Source organism: Ambystoma mexicanum, chromosome 6p (genome assembly GCF_040938575.1).
Source record: "Ambystoma mexicanum isolate Mex_15411 chromosome 6p, UKY_AmexF1_1, whole genome shotgun sequence".
Lineage (NCBI taxonomy): Eukaryota > Metazoa > Chordata > Amphibia > Caudata > Ambystomatidae > Ambystoma > Ambystoma mexicanum.
In genome coordinates, this window is record NC_090935.1 from 546,252,186 (window position 1) to 546,274,882 (window position 22,697).

The 22,697-nt window shown below is 44.6% G+C and overlaps 1 protein-coding gene across 1 annotated transcript in view; it reads right to left on the reverse strand.

The window, feature by feature from the left end:
• The window catches only part of ADAMTS6 (ADAM metallopeptidase with thrombospondin type 1 motif 6), a 2,426,739-nt gene that overhangs the window by 663,358 nt on the left and 1,740,684 nt on the right, over positions 1 to 22,697 (reverse strand). Inside the window, exons 13-14 of the mRNA XM_069627350.1 lie at positions 11,618 to 11,763; positions 1,231 to 1,294 (exon numbers count right to left, since the gene is read on the reverse strand). Coding sequence (XP_069483451.1) covers positions 1,231 to 1,294; positions 11,618 to 11,763 — 210 coding nt within the window. The remainder of the gene's footprint in view (positions 1 to 1,230; positions 1,295 to 11,617; positions 11,764 to 22,697) is intronic.

A 22,697-nucleotide genomic window follows, 5' to 3' on the forward strand; every position in this document is an offset into this window, starting at 1 on the left:
ACTTCAACAAACAGACCTATGATGACAAGCAACCCACTTCCATGCACAGCCATTACTACAGCGCCAATATGCACAGCCATTGTTGATTTGTAGGTATCCTGAAGTATATCTCTACAAACTATGTTAATATTATGTGGCTCAATGCAATTATTATTTTAGTCTGCACAAATAACCCCAAGAGCAACAATCATGGCACATAATTATTTGCTACTCTTGCGCCAATGGTCTGTTCATAGCTCTCTTCATAAAGCACGCACAACCCAATGGCAGTTTTTATTAATCCAAGGCTGCCTACTTGTGCAGCCCTATTAGCATAATTGAACCGTACAGAAGCTTGAATCATCCTAATCTGAGAGTTTAGCACCGGGAGACTTGCGCAGCATTGTAATAACTCTTCACACATGTCACTTGGATTAGTTATGCAGGCTGATGTCAGGAAATCACACTGGGGGCATGAAGCATAGGTCTACACCACAAGCACCAATACTCTTCAGAGGCCAAAGTGTATTGGCATACAGTGAGTGGAGAAAATCAAGAACGGACATAGGAGAACAATGGAGAAAGACAATTTCAGTGGGGTAGTGAGAAGGAAAAGGAGTGAGTCACAGAGGGCTTAAAGAAGGGAAAGGAGGAAGGACAGAAAGAGAATGTAAGAGGGACAAAAGAAAGAGGGGTAGGAGTTAGGGTGGGAGTGGGGCTGAAGGACAGGAAGACATTAATTAAAAGAAAGCAATAGAAGTTGGAGAAGGGGAGAAAGAGTGGCAAGGGATAGGAGGGAGATGGAGAAAGGGTAAGAGCATGCAAAGAAGAGGGAAGGAGAAAGCTAGTAAGAGAAGAAAAGTGAGCAACATAAAAGGTGAAAAGGAAATAATGGGAGAGCGAAAGAGGGGGATGAGAGCGAGAGAAGGAGAAAAGTGAGATGAGTAGGGAGATGGAGAACAAATAGAGATGGTGAGAGAAAGAAAAACAGAGGAAGCATGTGCCAGGGAGGCAGCCTAAGATTGTCAAATGAATGTTGGATGCCACCACTGTGGGAAACACTCTCTAAAACTGTTGATCAACACTGCGGATACAATGTTCTGCCTCACCGGTCAATCTTGAAAAGACACCCAGCAATAAAAAGGACAGCAACGACTTTACAGTTTGGACACAATATTATGTGCCTTTTGGAAAGACATGGTAGAGAAATTGCTTAACCTCTATGAACACATCAAAGGTTGATCTACTCACATCAGTGTTGCAGGAACGGTAACGTTTTCTCTCTCCAAGGCAATACTTTCCTCCACCTGAAGGTCTGAAAAAGTATTTCATTTAGTTTTTGAATGTCATTGTGAGCCACTTTCATGCACCCGCTTGTTCATAATGCTGCTTCTACCAAGTGATCAATGCTCACATAACTCTTATTCCTTTGCATTCAAGTGCTTTCTGAAAGTCTGGAAGACACCATTTTACAAGTCATCTTTAACTCACCCAAAATGATTCTATGTTCCCTGAAAACACTTTAAGGTCAAATCCACAAAAAATCACCAAAGAACAAATGCAGTCTCAGGAAGATCAATGGGGAGCCACATCAGTAAATTAAGCCACTATGAAAAAATAGACAATACAATCCTTGGTGATATGATGCACAGTGTATGCACAGATTAAATCTGTAAAAATCCAAGGCATGGAAAAAGAATAATCAATCACTCGAGATGTCCCCATTTAAAATAGCCTGGGGAGTGTGTCTTCCACTGGACTCAATGACAGTGAATGGTCAGAGGTGGTACACATGTGCTATGTTCCGTTATAAATGTAATACACTTTAAGTGAATGCTGCTAATATCCCTGTACGTGATGGGAAATTAAGGTGTCAGGAAGTATTAAGGAGAAGAACAAGTTACTTAGCAACTGTAACGTTCTTTCGACTGGATGTTCCTCCCATGTATTCCTCATCTTGTGATATTTTGTTATCGGCAGCTTCGCTGCTTCGGAATTTTTTTTCCGGCAGAGGGCACTGTGCTCGAGGCCGTGGCGTCGATTGTCCCTCGACGGGCTCCGTACCGTGTCGACGTCACTGATGGTATAAGTAGCTCGAGCCGCGCCCGTTGGCTTCAGTTCTGTTTTTTTTTTTTTGAGGAAATACTTGTGGAACATCCAGGCGTATGCTGTGACTGATAGGCCCATCGTGAGAGGAAATTGTAAGAAAAAACATAAAACTGTACTGCGGGGTAGGCTGGGAGGGTCGATGAGGAATACGTGGGAGGAACATCCAGTAGAAAGAACGCTACAGTTGGTAAGTAACTTGTTCTTCGAATGGATTGTGTCCTCCCACGTATTCCTTATCTTGTGATAGACTCCCATAGCAGTGATCAATTTAGAGGTGGGAGTGCTAGTTTTTGTTTTCATGGACAGAGTGAAGTACCTCTCTGGCAAATAGCCCCTGATTGGAGGAGGAGGCATCTAAGCAGTAATGCTTGATAAAAGAATGCATTGATGCCCATGTTGCAGCTGAGCAAATATATTTTGCAGGGACTCCCCTCTTCAAAGCCGCAGAAGTAGCCATTTCTCCTAGTGGAGTGAGCATGTAGCCCATCCGGTGGGTCTTTTCCTGCTAATCTGTAGCATTCCAATATAGCTAGAATGATCCAGCGGGATATAGTTTGTTTTGTTACCGCTAACCCCAATTTACGACCTGTGTAACCCACAAAGAGTTGGTCGTCTTGACGTAATTTTGTCATTCTTGAAATGTAAAAGCTGAGGGCCCTCTTGGGGTCCAGTCTATGTAATCTCTCCTCTTCTTTTCCCAAATGAGGAGGAGGATAGAATGTTGGTAAAACAATTTTCTGTGACAAATGGAAGTCGGAAACTACTTTCGGTAAGAAAGATGGTTTAACTTTCAGAACTACCTTGTCCTTGTAAAATATGGTATATGGAGGTTTACATGAGAGAGCCTGTAGTTCAATAACCCTGCAGGCTGATGTTAATGCCACAAGAAGAACAGTCTTTAGTGTTAAAAGCCTCAATGGACAGGAGTGCAGAGGCTAAAATGGTGTACATGTCAGGAATTTAAGAACTAAATTTAAATCCCAAGTTGGAACATGAAATGGTATTGGTGGATATACATTTGTAAGTCCTTTCAGGAACTGTATTATTAATGGTATTTTAAAGTAGGAAACCTCTTCCGAGGAGCACTTAAAAATGGACAGCGCAGCAAGATATCCTTTGATTGTCCCGATCTGGAGCCCCAGATGGGCCAGATGTAATTGAAAAGAAAGCACCATTGGTGTGCTACATTGAAAAGGGTCCACATCTCTATCTTTGCACCAGTTACTGAACTTATTCCAACGGCACCGGTACAAGGATTTTGTTGCTGGCCTCCTGGCCGAAAGCAAAATCTCCATTACGTCATCCGGAAGATGCCAATCCTTGTATCTCAACCTCTCAGAAACCATGCATGAAGGTTGAGTGTGTTGACCTCTGGATGGAGAACACGACCTTCCTCTTGCGAGAGAAGATCCTCTCTTTGTGGAAGACGTACTGGAGGGCAGATGGACATGTCCAGAAGGTCTGGGTACCACTTCCTCCTGGCCCAATACGGGGCATTTAGGATCATGGTTTTCTTGAACTTTCTCAACCTCCTGATTACTTGACGAATCACGGGGACTGGAGGAAATGCGTACAGCAGGAGAAAATCCCAATCCACTACGAACGCGTCTCCTAGAGCTTCTCTCGGGGGAAATTCCCTTGAGCAATACTGATCGCACTTCCAGTTCACTGTGGTTGCGAACAGATTCACTTGAGGGGTTCCCCAAAGGGCGAAGATCTCCAGAAGGACTTCCTGAGCTAGCTCCCACTCGTGGGAGACTGTGCTCTGCCTGCTCAGAGCGTCTGCTGCCGTGTAGAATAGTATCGAAAAGGACGACCACTCCAGGAAAATGATCCCGAATAGGGTTTCTGAGGCTGTCGCATAGAGGCACTTAGGGATTTAGCTGCCGCTTTCGAGGTCTGTAGTTTTTCTAGGCTCTCATCAGCCTTACTACCAAACAGCCTCGAGCCATCAAAGGGCATGTTGAGAAGTCTGGTCTGCACATCTGGTGCAAACCCTGACTTTCTCAACCACGCAAATCTGCCTAGCACTGTACTTGATGCCATGGACCTGCTAATACTATCAGCAGTATCCAGTCCAGACTGGAGACATTCCCCCATTGCCCCCTTCCCGTCATTGACTATATTCAGGAAGCCTTCCCTTTCCTTGCCTTCCGGAATATGTTCAGCCGCCGCCGAAATGCATTCCCACAGGGTATGTGTGAACCTGGCCAGGGTACAGGTGACATTGGTCGATTTCAAGGCCATGCTACCTGAAGTAAAAACTTTACAAGCCGAAGCATCAACCTTTTTATCCTCCCTTTACGGACGTATGGTTGGGTATGCTGTATGCTGTCTGCCTGGAAGTAGTAGCGGCCTGAATAACCAGACTTTCTGGCATAGGGTGTCTATTCAGGTTCTATACTTCTTTGGAAGATTGCTGTCCACTGCAGCAATGCTATCAGGTTTTTCCCAGTTCCTTTCAACTGTCCTTTGGAGCGCCCTATGGAAAGGGAGAACTGGATCTTTCCGGGGTCCCTGGACTATAATGTCCGTCATATCGTCTCGCTCAAAAGTAGGGGAGGCTCTTCCCCAACCCATATATTCAATCACCCTACTCATCAAATTCCTATACCCTGAGTCTGCATGTTCTGCAGGATCAGGTGCAGCAATCTCCAATTCAGGTGATGTGTCAACACCACTAGCAGAATGCAGTGTTTCACATAGGTCTCTCATTTTTGTTTCAGGGTTTATAAGTTCCTCTGGAACTTGTCCAGTGCCATATTTTACTCCAAAAGGAGTGACATCTTCATCCTCTGAGCCAGATTCTTCAAAAAAGGAAGACACGGACCTAAAAAAGTCTGATTTGGGTAAAGGTGTAAACCTTCTCTCTTCCTCCTGATTTTTCGTTGAAGGAATAGGTGTTTTCTTCCAAGGGGTCGAAGGAACCTTTGACATACTCGACGAAGCCTTCGATAAAGGCGTCGAGGATAATATAGGCTTTGTTGTCGAAGCTGTCCGCGCCAATGACGTCGACGAAGTTGCACTCGACTTCGACAATTTCTGCCTTTTATGAGGGATCGGAGAAACACTCGATCCTCGAGGATCTCTCGACGATTTGTCGACTCCGATTTTATGGGTACTACTGGGTTTTACCACCGTAGTTTCTGACTTCCCTGTGTCGTCTTGTGGAACGACCGGGGTCTGGCTTTTCTGAGGTTTCTTTGAGGGGGTCGAGGCCGTGTTCTGAAAGACCTGCATCATTTTTCTTCTAAAGCTCTCCCATTTTGAATGGGAATCTGATCTTGTTGGACTTCGAACCAATTCCGTCGATGTATCGGATGATGACGATGGAGATCTATGTCTCCTTTTTAGCTTTTTAGAAGAAGACGAAGAAGATCGTCTCGTCCTGCTACAACATCGGGATCTCTTGAAATGTTTTTTATGACGTTCCATTTCTTTTGAATCGGACGATTTCATATGTTTTTTTGACAGGCTTTCGAAGAGCCCTTCGACACCTCCCGCCCCACCGCTAACGTACTTTTCCTCTCACGGAGGGCCTTCTCCGTCAATGACTGACAGGAGGCACAGTCGCCGGTTCGATGGTCTGAGCCCAGACACCAAATACAGATAAGGTGAGGATCGGTGATAGACATCTTCGACCCGCAGTCGGTACACTTCTTAAACCCAGTTTTGGGAGTCAAAGCGGTTGATGAAGAAGACATTTTCTTGACAGAAAATCTCGAAGCGTGCTGTTCACGAGAGCAAAGCAATTGGAAAAACGGAACTGAAGCCAACGGGTGCGGCTCAAGCTACTTATACCATCAGTGACGTCAACACGGTACGGAGCCCGTCGAGAGACAATCGACGCCACTGCCTCGAGCACAGCGCCCTCTGCCGAAAAAAAAATTCCGAAGCAGCGAAGCTGGCGATAACGAATTATCACAAGATGAGGAATACGTGAGAGGACACAATCCATTCGAATCATCGTTTTAGTAATTACGTCAAGTTTACATTTGAATTGGCCTGGGGGAAAAAGCTCAACTTTTTAAAAACTGTATGAAGATGTGTTTTGCTGCTCCAGAGATACCACGATTATTCACTAGCATTGTGTAACCCGTATCGTCAACCCCAACAAAGCATTTGTATCTGCACTAATGGTCCAACTCATATCTAAGCACTAGGGAAATACAACCATAAACCAAAAAATGAGGGTACAGAAAAAATGAGGAAGTAACTATAAAAAAGGGTCTTTAACCTTTTACTGAATATCATCAGGGATTTTGTGCTTCATAATTCGAGGGGGAGAGAGTACCACAGAGATGCCACCAGAACTTGAAATAAGCATCCTTAGGCTCTTCAGTGTCAAAAAAATTACAATGAATCCAGAAACTAATTTTTAGATCTTAAGTTTCTCAAGGAGGAATACATTGGATCAAATATGCCATAAATTCAGGAGCTTTCCTAAACACACTTGTGTATACTTGTATTTTAGCTCCAAGCTGGTCTGAAGAGGCAAAAAAAAAAGATTATAGAAAATAGATTTGTGTTACAGCTCTTGGTCTTTACTGACAGTGCACACATCTCTCTGAAAGGATCATCAGCAGGATAAACCGCAATATTGTCTGGCTGAGGTGTCACAGGCCAGCACACTTTATCTGAATAGGGAAAACTGATGGTAATTGTGCTTGAAAAGTGTGTATCATAGGAATAACCAGAAACCTTCAATAGTAGGTAGATCAAACAATGTATTTACCAACAAAGTCACACGCCCCTGTCTTCATTGAAGCAGTGGTCTTTCACAATGTACTCAAGCCAGTGCCAGCATGTCATTTTCCAATGGATGTGTCAATTATCCCACATCTTAAACTTGTTTACAAAAGAATTTTGGTCTACGGTGTTGGGAACAGTCATCAATGCAACAGCTGGCTATGGTAGTACCCAATTCTTTCCACATACCCACAAGAATACCTATTCAGCAATCGGCAGTTTTCCCTGTGCCAGGCCTGGATACCGTCAAAGGAGGTGGGGGGTGACTTCAGTGGCATTCACTGAAGGAGCACACCTTATTCAAATCTTATTTCCATAAAGCAATGTGGGGTGCTGTCAATTTATTTTAAAATATTTTTATTGGCATTTATAAATTGCATTTCTTCAGTGCATCTCATGTTGCCACTTTTATCTTTACATGTATGTAACGACTGGTTATAAACAACAAAATAACACATTAACAAACAATAAACTGTCTTCAAATATAAGCCTGCGAGCTGTTTTCAGTGACATTCAGTGACATTCTCGTCCACATTTGCGTGGGGTTTCAATTTACAACAAGCGCTGCTTTTGGCAGGTGAGTAACTTCCAGGGCAACTCTATCCTCATAGTATTCACCATAGTGTCACAATAATCCTCCCAGGCCTGTCTTGTGTGCATTCAAGGGGGTTTGTCATCAGATGGATGGAACATGACCCAGACCAATGTTTTACAGGCTTTGTATGTAGCGCTCACATTCTCCTCTGACCTGGATACCTCTTCACCCCATATCCTGGTTTTCGCCTCTGTCCAATGTTCTAATTCCCTGTGCCATCTTACATACGCGGGCCCCCCATTGATTTCCATGCCATTGCAATAGATCATTTGGCCAATATGCACACCATATCCATAAATCTGACCACATGTCTAAATTTGCTTATTCTGGGGTAAGCGCCTAGCAGACACTCCTTCGGCGTCCAATCATACCATACTATCCCAGCCTTTCTATAGGCCTGTTCTATTCTAGCGCAGAATTGCTGTACCTGCGCACATCCCAAGAACATGTGTATCATTCCTGCCTCCCCCACGCCACACCAAGGGCACAGTGGTTGTGTGTTACTGCTGAATTTGGCAATCCTGCTTGGTGTCATGTAGGTGCGGTATAAGACATTTAGTTGGATCTGCCTGAATCAGCCGTTTCTAGATACTTCTCAGAGGTACATCAGCATCCTCTCCCACTCCTTTTCTGTTATGTCTATTCCCAGATCTGTATCCTACCTTGTTTTTAATTTTGCGCTTTTGGGGTTGGGTCCATCAGCTGGCTGTAGGGTCTGGACAACAGCTTCCAGCCGTCACTCAGGTTATGCATTAGGGTCAGCAGGGGGTCCGTTGGCGGTTCCTCTGGCCATTTCTCCCACATCCCTTTAGCCATCTGTCTAGCCCTTTGGGCAATCCCACCCTCTCCCGCGGGGATTCAAAATCTCTGAAAACCCTTTCCATGTACATCGCCCCAAGTGTAGATACTCCACCTTTCCCAGTACCCTACCACTACTAGATCTGTTCTAACTTTACAAACGTCAGCGGTGATCAGGGTCTCAAGTGAGTAAGGGTGTTTGAGTTGCAGCAGCGTCTTGGTTCTGTTCCATATTTGTCTCCCCAACAATACAATCATAGGGACGTTCCCCAAGCACCCCAGTGGGACCCACAGTATTTCTTTTAGGCGTGCAAGAGCTACTAGTAGCCATATCAGCTCTGTTTCCGATGTGGCCTCATCTGAGAGCCATCTAGCCACAAAACAAAGTTGCGCTGCCAGGTAGTATTCCTCCAGATCTGGTGGTTGCATCCCTCTTTCCCTGTAAGGCAGTCTCAAGGTGGCCAGTGACAGTTTGTACCGGGTGGAACCCCACAGGAACTCCCGCAACAGTACTTCTAATAGGCAAAAGTATAAGGCCTTGATATAACTGTGTACATTATGGAAGCAGTATAGAAATCTAAGAAGAATAATTATTTTAGCGATGGCCGCCGTGCCCATCATTGAAAGCGGCAGTTTATACCAGAACTTCATGGATTTCCTTAGGCCCTTTACCACAGCTGCAGTGTTACTATCGTGCATCAGCTCATTGTGTGCCTTATGTTCACTCCTAAATACTTGAACAATTCCAGCTGCCACTGGAGCCCAACTTTTGGGAGGTGCGCATGGATCCCGTGGTTAGGGAAATAGGAGTTGACTATACAAATATCTGTCTGCTCAATACAGCCTCTCAATATTAGGTACTTTCCGCCTGTATCTGCCTCTATCTTCAGCAGCCGGAAGGGTACATTAGCGTTTATCCACGTAAAGACACCACGTGCATACTTAGAGTATGCCACTCCGTATCCCTGTCCCCCAGTACGTTTTCACCTTGGCCATAGTGCCCTCTGTGAGATGGGTTTCTTGCAGTAGTGCAATCAACACTTTTTTCTGTTTAAGAAAGATTTTATTCGGTTTCTGCTCAGATAAGTGCCCATTCCCCCTAGGTTCCACGTTAACACCTTAATGTTAGCTTCCATGCCTGTGTAGTATTATCTCCCCTTGCTTCCCCTCATCCTCCCACTGCCCTCGCAGCGTACTTTCATCCAACCTCTCTTTCCATCCCCGCTTGTTTGGCACCCCTCTGCTCCCCATCGTCACATGTGACCGTTCCCCCACTTCTATCAGTTCATGTGAAGATCTTAAAACATTTCAAACAACAAACAGAACTAAACAGCTATGCCCAGCTGCTGCTCCTTTCCAGGAATGCTCAGGTGCCCCTGCACCGCCTTGACCCATCCGGGCTGCTGCATGCTAGATGTGCTTTGCCAGCAACAGGCTGACACTGATCATTTCGTGGGTTGGACCTGTTAGCCCAGGCCAAGTAGCCCAGCAGCTCTCCTGTTAAATTTGGGTTTCTTAACATGGTTACAATGAACATTATACGCTTTAAAGTTATCCCACATGCACCATTTTGGCAAGCTGCCGCATTCCCCAGCTCCCTCTGCTCCTTCTGGAAAGGGCACTGCTCATGTTACGGCTTCCTCTCCTCCACCCAGGTTGTTGTGTTCTAGCCACATATTAGCTGCTGCTGGAGTCTCCAAGTAAACAGCCCAACCATTGTATATCACCTTGAGCCTGGACCAGTACATTAACATGTATTTGAGGTTCAAGTGTCTTAGTCTGGCTTTGATCGGGACAAAGGAATTTCTTGCCCTTTGTACGGTGGGTGTATAATCCTGGTATATAGCTATTTTGGAATTGTCTATCTTATATCTCCTCCTTTATATAATTTCCCTGTCCCGGAAATTCAGAATTTTTGCAATCATCGTGCGAGGATGTGATCCCGGCGGTGGTCATTTTTGTAAGGTTCTGTGGGCCATTTCCACCACAAATCCCTGTAAGAGCCGACCTGCGCCGATCTTTTGCAATAGTAGGGTTTCCACGAATCCCGTGGGTTGCGGACCTTCCATGCTCTCGGGTATTCCCAGCAAAAGCACATTGTTGCGCCGGGCCCGTAATTCAGCGGCTTCCAACCTTGCCTCTAGCGCTGCATTTCTCTTCTCCAGGTTGTGGGGTATGTCAAATGTACTCAAGAAGAAATACATCACAGACTTTAAGAACAATTCAGAGGAACACTCAAAAGGGACCGCGATAGCCACATGACCAGAGACTATTCCAGCTTGCACACTTTAATAAGACAACCTTGGCTAGGAAAAAAGCTTATGGCATATTGAAGCGTTTATATCGCTCAACTCACACTTTTCCTAGCAGTAATACCTTATATAAATACGTTAAGTCCGTACATGTCGTCATTATTACCATTCCAGAGTGTAGTTAGTTTTAGTAAGGCAACTTGTATGGTGTCTAAATGCTGCAATGTCACAAAAGACATAATGATCCCTGAACTAGTGTTGGAATTAACAACTTAATGCATTGTGGGATTTGTAGTCTTAGTACACTTGCAGTGAACCAATGCAACAAAAGTAACAGCTTATAATGGTACCCCCTAGTGACATAAAGCATCTGCCAGCCCTTAAAATATAATTAAAAAACATACTGCACGTCAGTTTGGTACAATTGTGAAATCAAATTAACAGCTGTGCAAATAAAAATGTGCATGCACTGACACTCATTGGATTGCACATGCAAAAATCACTTTGCAAAGAGGCTAACTGCATTTGTGCATAAACAGCATGCTGTAATGCACATTTTGCTAAAAGCATCTTCCCTCTAAACTCAGGATCACAAAACCACATACAGTATAGTATTCAATTTCAATAACATGTCAAACTGCACAATGATTACATGCACACACAACAATTACTATAATTACTGAAACGTTTTGTTATTCAAATAAACAATGATTTGACTTCCAAATGTTTACACATAAACAAGCAGTCATCCATCTCTCTCTTTAGCTCCAGTTAGGGTAAACGTTTTGCTGAATTATTTTTTTTTCAGAAGAGATAAAGTTGTACATATTTGCGCTCCCACAACACATTGACTTAAATTAGGAACACATTATTAAGCTTCACTGCAATAATGACATACATGGCACCGTGCAACACACATAAGACCTGCATTTTCGATAGGAACTATGCAAGTTATGAAGTATGAAACTCATGCTTAGCAAACCTCTACTACATAGCAATTCCAGCCTCCTGCTTTCGCAAAGAATCATGGGCATAGAAATAAAACATTTTTTTTTCAGATTACACGAGAAAGCACAGTGCTGAATTATTTCCAAATATGTCTTTTTGTTGGCTCCAGCTTACTTTAGCTACTTACGCTGGACTGTCACAATGTCTTATGGATGAGGACACGCCTCCCCCGCAGGTCCTGCTGCATTCGCCCCATATTGACCATGGTCCCCAGTCGCCATCTACGCTCTGAGGCCAAGTGCCAAAGGGCACACACTCTCCCTGATAGCACCACTGAAAGATTCCACAGAAAAGAAAATGTTAGCATTAATGAAGCAGACACATCAGGACAGCAAGCTGTGTGTCATCAATGAACAGTTTAACATTACACTGAATACAAGCAACGGACATTTGACTTCCATTCGGCTAGATTAAAATTCTGATTGTGGATGGATGCTTATAAATAATTCTGTTCAACGATGCGCCATTTCAAATTCACATGAACTTTATTGTCATGGCAAGCCTTACCTGTGTTGGCAAAGTTAATGCAGGACATACAGCCCACGGACACAACTGTGGGATAGGTGGATTTGCGCTTTTCAGTTTTGACACAAGGTAAACACCTGCAGCACACACGTCTAGCTGATGCGACACACTTGCAATGACTTTCAAGAGCGGCCACTACAGCCCGCATCAAGTTCGGAAAAGACCTTGCTTGTCTTTCTCTCAACCTCGCAAAGCTCTCATTTGTTCCCAATGTCCGGAAAACGTGAGGCCCTCGCATTCTTTTCAGACACGATTAAACCCCTGGACATGGAAAGTTCCCTGCGAAGGCATTTTTATGTTGGTAATTCCTTTGATTAATGCTCGCAGAGGTTACAATAGCACAGGACTTTGCTGCAATACTTTGTCTATGCTAAAAGCAACGTAGACATAATAAAATGTATGCCAGGACAGGAGGCAGTGAGGATTGTGCAGGCTGACTAGGCCATCCTATGGACTTCTAGTAAACCAGCCCAAAAGGTCTAATGAAATGAACTATAGCTTCCCAGGGTCATTTCCATTTACAAATACCTATTGCCAGTGGTAGAAATTGAAAAATATACTATGGGGCCATCACATACTTGTGGGGGCGATTCAGGGGAAGGGTGTGTGGGTGGGACAGAGGGGCAGAACCCAGCTGAGTTCAGCAACACCCCATCTCTGAAAGGAACCCATGCCTGGCAATTTGCTTAAAAGCAAAGAACGTTTCTGGAACATAAGAATGGCCATACTTTTATATTTCAAATATGTCTGGTAGTGATTTAGTTAGAAACCCTTATGAGAAAGTATTGGAGGATTGACTCTCTTCTGTTTCCATTTATCACAATACTCACCCTAACAAATAAATGCCTGTAAATGCCAGGATATATATACCAAGTTGGACAGCTTGTCCGTAGGTTGTGGTTCTTTCTGCATGGAGCTTGTATGTTTAACCTTCTCACGTGTCGAGAGCTCGGTTGGGAAGCAGATCTTGCTTGTAGTTACTTGGGCTAGCCTGGGAGTTTAGGACTGAACGTTGCTCCAGGGGGCCAAAGTTTACCTCCGATTTTCTCTGGGCGTTTCCTACCCTGCCTATACACCATATAACTAAAAGAAGCCATTTTTGACTCCCAAGACCAACTGGTACCATACAGAAATCCTTATGTGTTATTAACGCGGGTGTTTGGGAATATGTGTGTACAGAAACATTAGAACTGTGGGGTGCATTTAAAGGCCCCAAATAGAAGTCCCTTTCCCATGAATAGCAAAACTTTAAACACTGAAACAAAAACGGCCTGGCTTTTGTTTTTGTTTTTCAGGTAAAGTTAAAGAGCCATGTGGAAAGGGGCCCACCTGTCATTATCAATGGACAAGCAGCAGTTTAACAAAAGAAGGAGGAATCAAAGATCCCTATCACACGGAAAAGTGGATTTTTAAACATTGAAAACAAAAACGGCCTGCCTGCAAATAAAAACGGTTTGAAAAAAATAAAACTGAAAAAAATATCACTGCTGACAGAAGAATGTCAAGAAAGACCATGATGGGTGGGTTGACAAAGAGCAATGTATATTTCGCTTCACCCACAAAACTCCAGTGAAATTTGAAGAGCCACTTTGTCTTCATGAAAAAAATGTCAGCCCAAGCAGACCCTTTTGCTGGCTGAGGGCAAAACATCACAAGGACAACTCCCACTCTCAGCCTGGATGTCACATCTCCTATCTAATCACCCCCACAATAAAATGTGCTGCTGAAGGTGTCGAAAGCCCAATGTTCCCCAGAATTGCTGGCCCTGAAGGCAGTTAAAGCAGGGACTTCATGGAAGGTCACCCTTGGCTGGAGCATGACTAAAATGTGTGAAGACTGCGGACTCCAACTTCAAAGAGCAAACTACCCACTTCAGAGAGACTCATAAAAAACCTCTGGTCACAGGCTGGCCCAGGGAGACAGATGGCTCTGCTGGATGAAGCTGACCTCCCATTTGCTGAACATACAGATGTACAATTAATTTAAAAGGACTATTATCATTTAGGCCTTTTTCTCAGACATTATAAGGTGGATTGATTTCATTTTTGTTCCATTTTTATGTAATTTCCAGGCAATTTTGGGGATATAAAGTGCATCTACCTGTGACTCTGGGAACTGTAATGGATAGTTAGACTAGGTTTCTGGCTGATCTGAATATGTTATAAATGTGAGAGTTGGTGGAGCAGGTGGAAAATGAAATTAGGGATAAGCTTAGTAACTTACATATTCATAACTGTTATACGTTTTATGGAAACAGCAGAAATGTGCCACATGGCCATGCAACATCGTACGGATTTGGTGGTCGCCTTATCTAATTCTCCATGATTAGCTAAAACAGAAAATATGTTTAGTATGGCAGTTGCTACTAAAATTATGAAGTTGTGATACATAACTAGTTTTTGCCAAAAAGCTGAAAGGAGAACAAAGGGGCGATTACAAATGGGAAATGCCATTTGTTGCTCCAAACCCCTAAACCAATCCTGACTTGGAGGCGGGGTTGGGAGGCGAGAGGGGGTAACTGTCCAATCCTAGTGGCGGGGATTATTGCACGGTACTTCCCCAAGATTGTAAAATTGGTGATGTCATTTCTGCTATGTAAGGGGGACTGCACTAGGACAGGGAACACAAAATCACAGAGACAGAAAAAGGAAAAAGACAGGAAGGCTGCTGAAACTTACCATCTGACAGCTGTAAGGAGACACCAGAGGAGATTGCTCAGAGTGCATCTGGGTGGAGCTGTCTATCTCTAAGGAGGCCTCAAAGCTGACTGGGTCCTGTGGTAGAGAGCGGGAGGCCATCTTTGAGAGTGGAGTGACCAGACCCCTACCCTATCTTTCCAGAGTGTTCTGAGATGCAGCTGGCTTTCCTGAACCTTAAACAGATGCTTGCTATGTAAGGAGAACTAAGCCCTGGAAAACCAAAAGGTGGGGAGAGTCTGCTTGCCTTGAGCCCTTTCCCTTTATGGTGGGTGGGGGGGGGGCAAACTGTGTAGATCCTTAGCCTATGTAACCAAGAATATTCATTTAATTAATTCCCCATTTGGCAGAATACTACGGGGTGAATTTTGTTAAAATTTGAAATTAACAAAGCTCACTTCCCAGTGTGCGCTGAAAACTATAGCCTATAAGTGAATTGGGTCATCCTTGTTGTCTAGCTGACCCCGACTTCTTTAAGGAACAATGAGTGTCTTTGTTCTTAAATCGGTCCAACCTTTTTATCCTGCTTCCCCAACACATGCCTTTCAGTAAGGTGGGTTGAAATAAAAAATTCCCCAAAGCATTCCGATTTTTCTGTCTGACTTCCCAATATCACCCTTTGTTTGTTTTAAACCAAAAGTTTGGGCAAAATTATATTATTGATCAGTGTAATTATTTCGTGAAGTGCAATTTACAGAAAGGGAAGAATTGGGTCTGTGTTCTTCTTAACTCACGTTTGTGATTTATTTATGCTGAGAGAATTTGATTGTGTTTTGCCACGGATAAAGTGGTGTTTTCTATGTTTTCGTGGTCATTTCTATTGATGTTAATTTAAATAAATATCAATATATTTTGCTTACACCGGCCTGGTTCTTGGTTCATTGTTAGCTCAGGGGAGAGGGATCCAAGGGGCATGATATGTGTCTGAGGTAGGGTTAAAAAAGAATCTGTTAAACAGTTTGTTGAATAACCACTTGAGTGGGGAGGGAAGGCACTCCGCATGTTGAGGGTGGCTTCTCAATAAACCGTTACAGGACACATCTAGAACACATATAAACCATAATCGGTCATGTCCAATGGAAAACAGGTTATAGTTTGCCTCTCATGTGGAAGTTGGATTGCAACTCTGTATGTATAGGCTCCTGTATGTATAGGCTCCTTGTTGGTGCATGGGAGCTCCTGCTTACTTATTGATGCAGGAGACCCAGGAGGTAATTTTAGCATTATTATTATTATTGTTAATATTATTATTAGGTATTATGGTATCGGCTACATACATCGTTTTTATGATCCCTGCACTACATGTTATCTAATCCCGCTCTCTATACTTTATAACACTCTGCTGCTTTCCGAAGATATGTTAGGGATTACTAAATGCACAAAATAAAAAAAATATACAAAATAAAGCCCTACTTACTTTTCTATTTATCTAAAAAAAAATTATATTGAGCCACTTCGCCCAAGGCCTCAGGGCGCTCACATGACACACAGACATGAAACATAAAGCAGAAAGAGTGTGAAAGACATACAAGGAGATGGATGCAGAACTTTTATAATATATTTAGTTGGACTGGCTAAATCGCAAGTTTGGAAGCACAGTCCCTGTTAGGCAGAAACCTGTGCAGCTCCCTCTGGGACCACTGCAAAAGATTTAGGACTACATGTTTGGCAGTAAATCCACTTGGTAGCAGTCTGTACCACACAGATTCACTTGGTAGCTGTGGCTGAGCAGTCAGACTTCCCTCAAGAAGAGTTAGGCACTATACAGAGTATTCACAATAGGTCAAGAGAACGCAATAGAACAAGTAAACACTGACCAGGGCTTGGTGTAAAAGAGATATAATTATTTATTTGAAACCACATCTAGAAAAACACACAGGCACTAATAGTAAGCAATTCAAAAACACGGTCACTAAAAGATATACACTCCCTTAAAAGAATATTAGACAAGTCTTAAGTAAAGCCCCACTTATTTTCAGACAGCGGTGAGCGCTTAAAGTAGATGGCACTCTAATAATTCGTTTTAAAAAGGGAGATAAAAGCAGAGAATAAATTGAAACAGATCCCAACACTTTTTTACGAACACAACAAGAGAGGAAGGCAAAGTAACACCGTGAATTCAGAGTCAGTAGGCCGGATCCGCTTTAAGGGGATCAAAACGAAATGTGTCCAAGGTCACACGGTTGCAGAGCACAAGAGTCTTGTAACGGTTCAAAAAGGAGTTGGACCAAAGAAAGGGACCAGTTAGAGGGTCAAGGCGGCCAGCCCAGTCCAGAAGGTTAAGGGGTTATTATTACCTAGTAGCAATCTTTAGAAAGGGAGGTCTGGCGGACACGGTACCTTAAAGTGGTGAGAATACTCCAGCGGGGGCAGTTGTTCCTGGCAGCGGATGCAAGTCGGTGCTTCATCCGGGGGAAGAGAGGATCTCGTCGGGGAGGAAGACAGGAGTCCGTTGCACTGCCAGGGAAGAAACCAGCCGCGGAGTTTCTCAGGTACAAGGAGCGGTCCGTTGATTCGCGGTCCAGTGGTAAGTGGCTATCCGGCTGCCGGGGTGCTTGGCACGGGCAATTCGACCACAAACCGGTCTGGGGTGCGAAGAGAAGAAGGTAAACTGGTTGTGCCCACCAGTCAGGGGAAGAAGCCTATCCAGCCGGGAGATGTTCTCTGTCGTCGGGAAGTGATGAGTCGGTTCCGCGGGGCTCCACCGGTGGTGTCGTTGTGGTAGGTCGGCTCAGCTTCTCCCTCGTCGGATTCTCAGGTCCTGTGGCGACTTCTGAAGTTCCAGTCCCCAAAGCCCTGCTTTTATGCAGCATACCCCCATTCACTCTGCCTAGCTGTCAATCAAACATGCTAAGTGGTGAGCCGCCCGGCTCACCACTTGGGCCAATCACACAAGAGTGCGACTTGAGTTACCAAGGTAACTCAGTCCAGGGTGCCTAAACCCCCTCCCACACCCTCTGTTTTACCCAGACAGAGTCGCACCACTTTTGGAGGCTTCTGTGGAGAAGCCTGCCAAAAAGTGGAACAAAGGGCTCGACTTGGGTTGGAGTCACAGAAGAGAACACAAACACCATTTTAGAATCGAGTCCTGGCAAAAAATACCAAGCGGTGAATTAATATTAATTAAATAAACCGGCGGTATGTTCGAGGCTATGAGAATTAAATAATTAAAGTTGGTAGCCTCGAACAATGGGAAAATCCCATAGGGAAATATTCGCGGTCAAATATAAAAAGTAGTTTCCACTGCCACCAGCCAAAACTCGATCAGGGGGGACGGAGATGTGCCCCCTCGACTAACAGACCCCGGGGCAATCGAATTGCCCTGACCAGTATGTCCACAATATGATGGTTTGTACTGGTTTCTGTTAATAATTTGGAAGTTGTAAAGCCAATGGTGACTTTACATGCCCTGGGAGACAGTAGTCAGTCCCAGGGTATGGAGTCTATGGTGGGGTGTCACTATGACACCCCAGTGTTACTGCACGGAGGGTGCTGTGTAACACACATAGTAAAAACACATGAGACCCTATGGAGTAAAGGACCCCATAGCCCATAAAACACATTAACAGTCGAAGGAACACCATAAATCATGTCCAAGAGTGGGAGAAAAAGAGTCTCAATCTTGGCAGGAGAAAAAAACAAACTCCAGAAATCCAGTAAAGCTGCTGGGGGACTCACTAGGTTAGGAAATTCAGCCTAAAGAGAGAATTCTCCCTAACACTCGCCCCCCCAGACTAAGGGACAGGAGGATTTAATCCACTCCTGGATGAATCTCCTACCTCTAGTTGATGACATACATCCTAGAGAGACCATCAGCATTTTGGTGGTGACACACTGACTGTGCACAATGGTGAAATCAAACCCTTGCAGGCAGATTGACCATGTCAATAGTTTTGTGTTTTCCCCTTTCATTTGCATTAACCATCTCAAGGGTTGGTGGTCAGTCTGAATGACAAAAGTAGAACCATACAAGTATGGCCTAAACTTCTTCATAGCCCACACAGTAGCAAAACACTCTTGTTCAAGGGTTGCCCACCTTGTTTCAGGATCCTTCAGTTTTCTACTGATGAAGTAAATGGGGTGGTCCCTACCTTTCCCATCCAGTTGACGGAGGACTGCACCTATTCCTACATTTGAAGAATCTGTTTGCACAATGAAAGTTTGGTGGTAGTCAGGAGCTCTGAGTACTGGGGCTTGGCAAAGAGCCTTTTCAGGGTTTCAAAGGCCTGATTGCATTCCTCATTCCACCTAACCTTTTTAGGGAATTTAGGAGGAGATGACATTCAGTGGAGAAGCTATGGACCCACAGTTCTCAGTGAAATTCCTGTAATACCCAGTGAGACCTAAGAAGGCTCTCACCTGGGTCTGAGTAGTAGGTGTTGTCCAATTTTGCACAGCTTCAATCTTACTGGGCAAAGGCCTTATTTCTCCACCTCCTACCTCATGTCCAAGGTAGACCACTTTACTCTGTCCAATCTGGCATTTACTTGCCTTTATGGTCAGATTGGCCTTTCCAAGAGCCTGCAAAACATATCTCAGGTGGTCCACATGTTCTTCCCAGGAATTGCTGAACACTGCTATGTCATCCAAGTATGCCATGCAGAAGTCCTCCATCCCATTCAGAACCTGGTTTAGCATCCTTTGAAATGTAGCAGGTGCATTTTTCAATCCAAAAGGCATAACCTTAAACTGGTATAAGCCAACTGGGGTAGAAAATCCAGTTTTCTCCTTGGCATGGTCTGTCAGGGCTATTTGCCAATAGCCGGACGTCAAGTCAAATGTGCTGAGGAACTTGGCTGCACCAAGTCTATCCACCAACTCATCTGTCCTGGGCAAAGGGTGGGATAAGTCTTAGTGACTGCATTAAGAGCTCTGTAATACACACAGAATCTAAGTTCTTTAGATCCTGCCTTTGGTACTAACACAACTGGGCTAGACCATCGACTAGTAGAGGGCTCGATTACCCCGAGATCAAGCATCTTGTTGACCTCACCTTTGATGTGGGTTCTTACATTTTATGACATTCGATATCCTCTGCTTTTGACTGGCAGACAGTCACCAGTGAGTATGTCATGCTGTCCCCAAGGGGTCAAGTCTGGTGAACGGTAGAACAGCGAGGCAAACTGATTCAACATAGATTTGCACTCTTCCTGTTGCTCAGGTGTCAGATTTGAAGAGAGATTTACTCCTTCAATCTTTTCATCTAAAGGTAAGCCTCTGAGGAGATCAGGAAGAGCTTCACTCTCTTCTTCTTCCTCTGATGATGCTAGAAGCAAAGCTCCTACATCAGGTCTGGAGACATACGCTTTTAGTCTGTTGGTGTGGAAGACTGTTGGAGCCTCCTTGGGGTTGCCCAAGTCCACCAGATTGTTGACCTCTCCAAGGTTACCCACAACTTTGAAGGGTCCCATCCATTTGTCTTGTAAGGCCCTCTGCCTTGTGGGAATCATAATGAGAACTAGCTGGTCCTGAGTAAACTCGACCATGTTAGCCTTTTGGTCATGCCAGTGCTTGACCAATGCTTGTCCAGCTTTCAAGTTATCACTTGCTTCTGCCATCATTTGTGACATTCTCCTACGGAGACCTATCACGTAGTCAGTAACTCTGACTGGCTTGGGGGAAGGAGCACTCTCCAACCCCTCCTTGATCAGGGCCAATGGACCTCTGACCGGATGACCATGAAGAAGTTCAAAGGGAGAATAACCTACTCCGTCCTGAGGGACTTCTCTATAAGCAAAGAGAAGGCATGGCAGTAGAAGGTCCCACTTTCTTTTAAGGGGGTCCTCTAAAGCACCTATCATGCTCTTCATGGTTCTGTTGAACCTTTCAACCAGCCCATTTGTCTGAGGGTGGTATGCGGTTGAGAACTTGTAAGTAACTCTGCAGGTTTTCCACATGGCTTTCATGTAGTGGGAAATAAAATTTGACCCCCTGTCAGAGATTACTTCCTTAGGAAACCCAACCCTGGTAAAAATACCAAGGAAGGCCTTAGCCACAGCCGGAGCTGTAACAGTCCTCATAGGAATTGCCTCAGGGTACCTAGTAGCATGGTCTACTACAACAAGTATAAACCTGTTGCCTGAGGGGGTTGGAGGATCAAGGGGACCAACAATGTCAATCCCTACTCTTTCAAATGGGACTCCCACAACTGGGAGAGGCACTAAAGGTGCCACATTCTTGGAGCCAACCTTACCAGAAGTCTGGCAGGTGTGGCAGCTCCTGCAGTATTTATCTACGTCAGCCCCCATCTTTGGCCAATAAAAGTAGAGTGAGAGCCTTTCCTTAGTCTTCTTGAAACTCAAGTGACCAGCCAAAGGAATCTCATGGGCTAACTGCAAGAACGGTGGTCTGTTCTCTTGGGGTACTACAAGTCGTTTGTTGTCCCCAGGTGCAGACTCGGTTGGTTCACTGTAGAAGAGGTCATCTTCCCAATGTAACCTATATTTCCCAGGCTCTTGCCCTTCAGCCTGAGCATCTGCCTGGTGGCGAAGACCTTCCAGAGTTGGACATTCTCTCTGTCCCTTACTGAAGTCTGGCCTGTTGGGTCCACCTTCTGCCAGTAAAGACTGCAGCTCAGGATGGTCAACAGGATCCAGATCTCCAATGAGTTCCTGGCCTTCCACTAGCTCTTCTTCAGAGTCTAGTTCAACCACACAGGGTTGTACCTCCCTCTCAGCCTCAGCTGGAGGGGGAGTTACTGGTGTAACTTTGGACAACCTATGGGAAGTCTGTGTTGGCTGCACTGGAGTGCTGACTGCTGGTTTCTTGTTAGAAGTCTTAGGTTTCCCCTTTGCTTCTTGTTGCTTAGAGACAGCAGCTGACATCTCCAGTGGAGCAGGAGTGATCTCTTTCTTCATCATCTCCTTGGGAGTAGCTCTCAGGGTTCTCTCCCTTGCAGGTCTGGTGAGCTCCTGTAACCTTTTACTAGGAGGTCTGGGGGTATGTGACACTACTCCAAGAGTTTTCAAGTCATTACCCAGCCGAACCCTTCCTGGCACCTCACTTTGTATGCTGACAGGTATCTTCACAGTCATGTCATTACACTGGATGAGAACTGGTAATTGGGGAAGCATCTGCACAGGCCCTTCAGCTAACTTGGTGAGGCGTTTGGGTGCCTTAGCAACATCCTCAGCCTGAAAAAACGATTTGTCCACGACAGTTATGCAGGCCCCAGTGTCCCTAATGGCAGGATTCTCCTGAACATTCACCTAGACACTGTCCTTATAATACTCTTTAGTATTATCTGGGATAGAATTATAGACATCTAAGTTCTGTTGTTCCCACAAACCCAGAGACACTAAAGAACCACTGGCTGAGACTCCAAAGGGTTCATCAGCCAGTAATAGAAAGTTTCCACTTGCCATTTGTACTTCCTCCTCTGGAGCGAAGGTTAAGGAGACAAGCTGGACACCTGAAGGTTTACCCTTACATCTGGGATCTCCTTTCACATGGTCAGTAGAGCCACAAACAAAGCATTTACCAAATGCTTTCTGGAATGGTGGCTTGTTCTGACCTCCTTCTGGTTTGGCACCAGGAGGTACACTAGCCTGATTTGGTTTCCCTGGTGGCTTACCGTTTTGGTTCTGTTTGGGGCCCTCTTTGGAATTGGAATTATTAGAATTCTCTTTGGAGTCCTTCTTTGGCTGTTTTCCCTCATCCTTTTTCTGAGTAGCCCCAGAATCCTTGTGAGTGGCCCTGTTGGCAACCCACAAGTCAGCAGCCTTAGCTAACTTCCTGGAATCTAATTCCTCTGAATCAGCCAAGTGCTGTCTGAGCTCAGGAGAGCAGGCATCATAAATTGATTCCAACATTACAAGATTCTTCATTCCTTCATAAGTGTCAACTCTGTAACCCTTAATCCATCCCTCTAAGTTTTTCAAACTTTCACTCACCCAGGTAGCCCAAGGGGTACCATCATGCTTTTTGAGGGTCCTAAACCTCTTAAGGTACTGGGAAGGGGTCTTCCCAAATCTAGCTATCAAAGCT